Genomic DNA, 8,823 nt, shown 5'->3' on the forward strand with positions numbered 1-8,823 from the left:
GTAATATGAGAGTAATTTGGTAAAAAATATATATAATTTAGAATAGAAATAGTAAGTCTCATTATATTAACACCCCATTATTTTATTGAAAATTAACATAAAATATATTTTTTTTTTACTTATGCTCATCCTATTTCTATCTTTGTTCTTATTTTTATATTCTTAAAATAGACATATAAAAAAAATATTTTAAATATTTATAGATAAAAAAAACTAAACCAAAAAATATTTATGAAAACTAGTTAAAGTTAAAAAAAATTAAATTTGTTAGAAAATTATAAAGATAAGATGAAAAAATGATTGAAATTAGCAAAAAAAAAAAATTAAAGGATGTCAAAAAATAATATATGAGAAAAAGTATTAAAAATAAATTTTAAAAAAAAATAATTTGATTGATTTTATTAATAAATGGGTAATTATATATATTTTTGGTGTGTAAATATATAAAAACTAATATTAAATAATAATTGTAATTTAATAAAAATATACTCATTCATATGAGTAAATATAATTTGATCAAAATAATATGAAATCCATTCCATTATATATTATATCATAGGATAGTGACGGGAATATATTATATCATAGGATAGTGACTGATTCTGAAGTCTATGGAAATTCTATTCCGTTTCATTCTTATTCTCGTTACTATTCTTTTTCTATTTTTATTTTGCAACCAATCACTCTTAACAACATAATACAAATTGAGTAATGATTAATATGCACTCAAATTACACAGTTTTTACACGAGTAACGTGTAATTGATCTCAACCACACAAATAAAAGTGATGCAGTCCCCACTTAAAATTATCTATGGTTAAAATTAAATACACATCATTATATATAAAAAATGTGTATAATTTAAGTATGTGTCTAGCATGTACAAATTATTCTCATTCTCCCATACTTTATTCCTATTCCGATTTCATGTCCTATACTTTATTCTCATTCTTTACATGTCCTCTACTTTGTTATCATTCTTTCTTCCTATTCAGATTACATGTTAATAAACGTGCCATAAAATCAAAGGATCAGGTTCAAATATCTTCTCTGTGTACGTCAATTAAAAAACAACGTATTCCAATATCCAATTCACTAAGCCGATTAGAGCATTACACCAAGAGTTAGGTATACAAAGTGACAAAATGCCACTTCTTCATTTCAGTCTTGTTACAATCTTCCTAGCTACACACCAAGGCTACTAGTTAAGAGAGTATTTATCTCTCCAATAATATGAACAGGTCTTCCATCAAACATGGACGAAAGAGTGTTCTCACATAGCTTCTTCAACTCCCTTGTTTTTATAAGAGCTGCCTCCTGTAATTAACACTACCAGTTACATACAATCTCCCATTTTCTAAGGCAATCAATCATCTAGTTATATATATTTACAGAAAAGTAGCTTTATATTCATTTAAGGAAACCTTACACACGCATCACTTGCCAGAACTTAAAAAGTAAATAGTTATAATAATTTTTAAACTAGAAACACCTTAACATACAGTAAGACATTTAGAAATATTATTACCTGCTTTGGCCAGGAGGAAGATAGTGAATTTTGCAACTCCATGCGCTTTGTAGCCATATCTTTCAAACCCTCTTTCAATTTCACCTCATGATGCTTCTTTTCCTCTAACGTGCTGACTAATCTGTCTAGAAATCTGAAATGAAGATTACCATGTGTCAAGAAGCAATAGCAGTATTATATCTCACTAGGATCTAAGAATTAACACATAGCTTCCTAAAATACATAATTACCAAAGCACCATGCTGAAACTCCAGCCAATGAAGTGGAAAAGGATACATTCCTGATATATACAAGATACTAACTCCCCAAAATCGGCTTTTACCTTTTGGAATTGAGAATCATGATCAAATCTCGTGTTTTCCTGTTTGTGAGCAAGGAAATGGCCGACGAAACAGCAGATAACATTGTCTCAATGGCGTCAAGAGCATACTGTTGCAGCACAAAAGGAGCAACAGCCTGCACTTGATGTTGCAAAGATAAAGTTTCTTCACTCTTTAATTCAACCAATCGCTGATTTAAGAATGATTTGACCTGATAAGATTCAAAAATAAAAATTAACAAGTGAATGAACAAATATGCTACTGTAAAAGCACTTCAGACTGCATATCGGCGTTATTCTAGCCAGAGTAAAGGAAGGATAGTGAATTAGGATGAAAAGAGCATAACCAAATAAAAATACCATAAAGAACCATGTACCTCATTCAGATCATCAAGAATCTTATTCCTATACTCTGTCTCCAAAAGCTGGCTCCTTTCTTCCTTGGTTTCAGTTGTTTGAATTAAATTTTCATATGTATGACTTTCTGACCCGACAATTGGCAAACTAAAATCATCAATTACATCCACTTGAGGAGTTTCAACACTAATATCCCAAGATATATCCGACATAGTTATCTCTGGGGGAGGATTAACAACTTTATCTAATGGGACATGACTGGATTTCATTGCTTCATTTGGCAAAGAACCCTGAAGAATCTCACTGGCATTCACCATTTCATAAGGGCCTAAACCATTACCAGTATCATCAGTTTCCTCTACAATACCAATATCCCAATCGATCTGAGAACTATCAACAGAAATATCCCAATCAATATTATCCACATTAACACCAGTGTCTCTGTTTAATTCATCATAGCTTGATTGGATGTTCGCAGAGTCAGCAATCACATTCAGAGATGGAGGATGTTCACGTATGTCCTTCAAATTCAACAAGACAGTCACAGATTTCTGAAATCACATGCACAAATATAGGAATTAGTTTAAAAGTAACCTTCATCAGCATCTACAGATAATTAAAGCAATCTAAACTTAACCAATGGTGAGATTGATAAATAGCAATCATGAGATCAACAACTAACAATGTGTGCCTTACGTCCTTTTCTGTATGGATATCCCTAGCAAAGTTGGAATAGTACTCCATAGCCTTTATCACAGAATCACTGTTTAACACTTCCAAAATGCTGCTAAATGTTCTTGGAAGTGATTTTGCAGTCTCTAAAAGTTCACACCTCACATTTTTTCCCTAGACAGTGAAAACATTCCAATTGTCAAAACAATTATGATAAAAGTAAAAACCAAAACAACCAATTGAGGGATTCTAAATGAAAACCTGCAAACCAAGCTCTTGACAAGCCTCTACATACTTAGATGCTGATAGAGCTGCGTTTCTTTTAATATCAGCTTCCTTGCGCTCAAGTTCTGCTAGTTGGTGCTGAATTTTTTGCACTTGTTTTTTCTGATACGGGCTTCACAACAAAAGTGGAATCAATACAAACTGAACACAAAGGAACTTCCTAGATTGATCTTTCTCATCAGAAAATCAAACGCAAAATGTATATTCTTACATCTCATAATTCACATTTTGGACCATTATTTGAGCAGCCTCACCAAGATAAATGTAATCGTTTTCAAAAGAACGCACAATTGCTTCCCATGCCCCCTGCCAAAAAACCAAAAAGATTAATTTTACAACAGCATGAGAACACATGGTTATGCGCTAAAGAGAGGGAGAGGTAACATTCTTACAGCAGCGCCTGATAGCCGACCAAATATATTCCGGCTTTCAGGAGTGGTCTTGAGAAGAATCTCATATATTTTTTTGACCTCTAAGTAACTTATTCCTGAGAATGTAGAATAAACCCATATTTAATACAATTACCAAAGCATAATAACTTAAAAATTGGTTCCCCTTATTGATTGAATAGCAGATTTCTTCCCTAGTAGCCAAAAAAAAAAAAACAATGCTAAGCAGCTCAGCAAACTCTGCAGTATAACCCTTTTAAGTTTATTCATAGAAGTTTCATTATACAATTTAAAATCCCCAAAATCAACGGCACAAGCAGCTAATACTGATTTAAATATCAAGTCTTGACCATTAAAAAAAATTATAAACAATGTTTAAAACTAAAGGTGGCTTTTACCATATCTCCTTTGTTTTCCATGTTTTGTAGGCTAAGCTGAGAATAATGGAACAAAATTTCAACAATTTCCCACTAAGCTATTTCTTCTGATAAAATTAATACCAATAACCAAAGTAACCTAGTTCCCATAATTTATCATTAATGACAACGACTAGAACAACACCACATGCAAACAATATTAGAAAACTAACCTTCAGAATCTAAGGTCTGGAAATAGGGATCAATATCCTTAGGAAGTGAAGCAAACTCTTTAGCTATGAGAACTCTAATGGCGGCCAATCGCTTCCGCCAATCATTCGGTACTCTCTTGCGATCAACCAGCCACTCTTCAAATTCAATAACAGCCCAAAAGGAAAAGCACAAGAATTAATCGAACTATTAATTCCAGAACAACAGGAAATTCAGATTGAAATAAAAACATATACATATAACATCAATAGGTCAGTTTCATTTGATCGAGGATTCTGAGAGCAAGAGAGAAACGTTCCATTACCTCCAAGACGAGAGAACGCAATGTCTATGGGGAGATTACGAATGTCATCGGAATTCCGCATTTTTTCCTAAATTTTCCGGGAAAAAATATGTTATCCGGGAGAATACTAATTCAGTAACAACAGAAGCAGCAGTATGAGTCGTCCTCTCTGTGCTCTCATCTTCTCGGACTTTCGCCTTTCGAACATATTCAAACAGTTGACGGAGGAGTTGGGCCTCTATGACCTCTTCTGTTTGGGCTTCAATTTGAGTAACATGTGATATTACCATTTTCAGACAATGGCTTTAGAAAACTAACCCAGGATCTCACACAAAATAAAATATAATCTTCATTGGGTACCAATAAAATAAAGTAAAATTATGGTTTTTAAATTTTTAGTTAATTATATGATATTATTTTCCACATCTATTTGTAAACATTGTACATTATGATATATGTTAGTAAGTTTAGTGTTTTAAATTTTGTATTATTTTGCAGGTTAGTTTTTTCATTTCACACTATTTAATTAAGGGTATATATATATATAATTCTATATATGATATTTATATTACATAATATATTTTTTTTAAAATTACATTATGAATTTTTTTTCAGTTTTTTTACAACAACATTTTTCAAATTCGCTTTTTAGATAAGTTACCATCAGGTTAACCTTTTATGGTTACCATCAAAATAACTTGACATATGTGTTTGATTTATTGATAACCTGGTGCTTATACTTAATGCAAATTCAGGTAATTAGTTACCATGCAATTTGAAATTAAGAAAACGATAAAAGATTACTTTTGGCGTATATATTTAATTTTTGGGTAACCAATTAACTTGTATTACTGCAAATATGGGTAACCGATTACCATCAAGGTAACCTATTAGGTTACCATTAGAGTAACTTGAAATATGTGTTTGATTTTTTGATAACCTCATACCTATATTTAATGCAAATTCAGGTAATTAGTTACCATGCAATTTAAAATTAAAAAAAAAACGGTAAAAAATTACTTTTGGCGTATATATTCAATTTTTTAGGTGACCAATTAATCTGTATTTCTGCAAATATGGGTAACTAATTATCATACAATGTGAAATAAATAAAAAAATTATATATATATTGTTATACCCAGATTTCGAGCTACGTTAAATATGACCTCGAAAGGTGGATTCGCAGCAAGTGGACTCATAAGGTTTGAAGTATGCTCCAGGATTGAATATCGAGCCTGCAAGTCATAGACGACCTCGAGTATGGTGACCTCGAAGTATTCATGACCTCGAAAGATAGCTCCGGAAACGCATCCATTCTCAGGGATGACCTCGGACCAGGGGTCCCGACCTCAACGCACATACGATCTCGAAAGCCATGTGACCTCGGGAGATGTCTCTAGCTCGAAAGATGACGGGAAACCTGGGAAGCTAAAGCCTTGGAGATGTATGATAACCACTTTGAATATCTATAAGTGTTGTCCATACGAGATGTAATCCTCATTTATTACTGTACATCCCCTAGAATCGTGGGATATTATTTGGTCAGTTATACGTCCCCTGGTCTTCAGGGGATGTTTCCTTTTATATCTGATTATAGGCATTTAAAGCCATTAATTTTATTCACAAAAAGAGTAACTACCCAAAATATGTGGGATAGTATTCTGCAGCCTTCTCTATAAATAGAGGGGTCATGCACCATTGTAATGGACCGAAATTCTGAACCTTGAGAGAAAACTCTGAAGAATTCATGCTGAAGAATTTTCAGAGATAATCTTGAGTTTAATAAGAAAGACTCGTGGACTAAGCAGATTTAACTGCTGAACCACGTAAAAATCGTGTGTTTGTATTGTCTTATTTCAATTGGCCATTATCAATTATTGTTTATGTGCTCTTCTTTTACTGTTTGACGAAAAGCGGCGTCAACATATATATATATAAATTAGGAGTCAATTAGTAAAACTAAAATGAGAGAGAGGGAGTAATTATTAAAACAATAGAGGATAGCAGGAGAGAAAAATTAGTATATATTTTTCTCTTTACTGATTTTTAAAATTAATTATTTTTATATTTATTATTATGATAGGTAGTTTATTACCACCTTCAAAATATATCTCCTCTATATAATAAGTGTGTAGAAAACGGAAATTCTTGGTTTTAACGGTTTTTTATTTTTTTTAATATTAAATTTAATAGAATATTCTTATATTTAACAGAATATTATTATATTTAACGGTAGTTTGTAAACACTTTAACTTAAATAGAATAAAATAAATAATTAAAAAAATTAAAATATGATATTTTTGAGATATTTTACAATGATAATTATTTTAAAATAATAAATAATTAAATAAATTAAAATATAATATTTTTGAGATATTTTACAATAATAATTTAAAAATAATAAATAATTAAACAAATTAAAATATGATATTTTTTAGATATTTTACAATGATAATTATTTAAAAATAACAAAATCATACGATTTATAACTTAAATAAAATTTAATTAAACTTAAACTCACTTATTAGAATAATATCATATTAAACATATAATATAATCTACTGTCAATTAGGAACAAATTGTTTTTTAAAAAAAAAACTAGTAAGAAACTTAAATTTAAAATTCACGTATAATATTTAATATTACATTAAACCTATAATACATAATTTCTTTTTGTCACTCTCAAATTAAAAAACTAGAACAAACATAAAGTTAAACAAAAACAAATAAATTATTTAGTTAAAATATGATATTTATTTGAAATTTATATGACATTAATATAAATTTAATAAAAATAATTAATAAATTATATAAATAAAACTAAGCAAACGTGCATATTGCACGTTGCTTGTATCTCATGTATATATATAATATTGTGTAAATAGTTAGTGGTGTAATATTTTTATGAATGGTTAAAAGAACATACAAATTAGGTATTAAATAAGAAATGAAGTTTTTGAACATTTTATATATTTTTTCAACATTAGATTATCGAAATAATATTTGTTTAATTTGATTTTTTTTAGAGTTTATACTTTTGTGGACCCTAAGTTTTGTCACATTACATGTTTGGACCATGTGTTTTGTAAAACGATTCAAATAGAGACCTTAAACCAATTTTGATGAAGAAAAAAATTAAATATGATAACACAATTATTAGGCAGAATGATTGAGTTTTTGTTCTGAATTGTTAATTTGGTGAGTTATTTGTGATTTTAGTTGCAAAAACGTTGACCAAAATCAGGTGTAGGAGTCGATTAGAACACTTTTACAAACACACAGGGTCCAAAAAATAATTTATCCTAATATAGAGTCCAAACAGATAATGGGAAAAAACACAAGGTTTAAAAAAGTATGAACCTTTTTTTTAACTACTAAAGTAATAAATATCACAATTAACAAGCTTTTTTTACTTCATTTCCATATGTCCTATTTGCAAAATAGGCGGAGACCTTCATGTCATAGTGGTTTGTTTTGAACATGGCGGAAGCCAAAATAAATAATAATGATAAAAGCATAAACAATCTCATCATAAGATTACAAGTCGGTTTCTTATTCTTTGAAAACTACAAAGTACTGACAAAAGTTGACTGTTATATAACATGTGTTACTTAAGATAAATGAGAATGATTTGTGTGTTAATGATTTCCATTCACACGTTTACTAAAATAAAGAATGAGAGAACTTTGTTGGATAATGAGGAAAAGAATGAGAATATTTTTATATTTTTTGTGACAATTACCTAAGGAATGTCATTGAGGGTAATGACTTATATTTTTTATAAATAAAAAATTAAAAGACAATTTTGTTCTTTTGAAAATATATTTCACAAAATAATTGTTTAATATATTTTTTAGGTTTATTAGGATTTTTCTCCAGAACTATTATCACTACCAAATCATGCCCCCTAAATTTTCTGGCATGTTAAAAATTCCCCTAAACTATTCATGTTACTGAAATGTGTGACTTCTGTCCAATTATGGTAACAGAATGGTGATATGACGACTGTTGACGCGATTTTTCGCCAACAGTGTATTAAGAAATAATAAGGCAGATTAGTGCTTAATGGTAAACCGTAATAAAAAATAAAATGAATTCACTCAAGAATACAAAATTTTTACGTGGTTCAGTGGTTAAAATCCACCTAGTCCACGAGTCAATATTATTGCTATTTTTCTCTCTATTTTGAAAGAGTTTTGGTATTACAGAATAATTGTCCCCTTTCCTGTCCAATATTTCCAGTATTTATAAGGGAATTCCATGGACAGGTTTGGGTAACCACATGAGTCAATCACACATTTACATAATGATTACATTTAATACAAATAATTCCAATTTATATTGGGATATGATTTGATAATAGAATAAACTTGTTCCTGCTATCTCGGATAATAAATATGACA

The 8,823-nt window shown here is 29.8% G+C and overlaps 1 protein-coding gene across 1 annotated transcript; it reads right to left on the minus strand.

Annotated features, from left to right (window-relative positions):
• Positions 1-1,031: 1,031 nt before the first annotated feature.
• Positions 1,032-4,600, minus strand: LOC133823391 (CDK5RAP3-like protein). The gene is made up of 10 exons (XM_062256165.1): positions 4,442-4,600; positions 4,140-4,274; positions 3,554-3,648; positions 3,373-3,467; positions 3,138-3,273; positions 2,901-3,050; positions 2,225-2,755; positions 1,851-2,059; positions 1,529-1,661; positions 1,032-1,317 (listed from the first exon to the last, which is right to left on the minus strand). The coding sequence occupies exons 1-10, from the start codon at positions 4,500-4,502 to the stop codon at positions 1,186-1,188; spliced, it is 1,677 nt and encodes a 558-aa protein (XP_062112149.1). The 5' UTR covers positions 4,503-4,600; the 3' UTR covers positions 1,032-1,185.
• Between the last annotated feature and the right edge of the window lie 4,223 nt (positions 4,601-8,823).

Source organism: Humulus lupulus, chromosome 3 (assembly GCF_963169125.1).
Source record: "Humulus lupulus chromosome 3, drHumLupu1.1, whole genome shotgun sequence".
Lineage (NCBI taxonomy): Eukaryota > Viridiplantae > Streptophyta > Magnoliopsida > Rosales > Cannabaceae > Humulus > Humulus lupulus.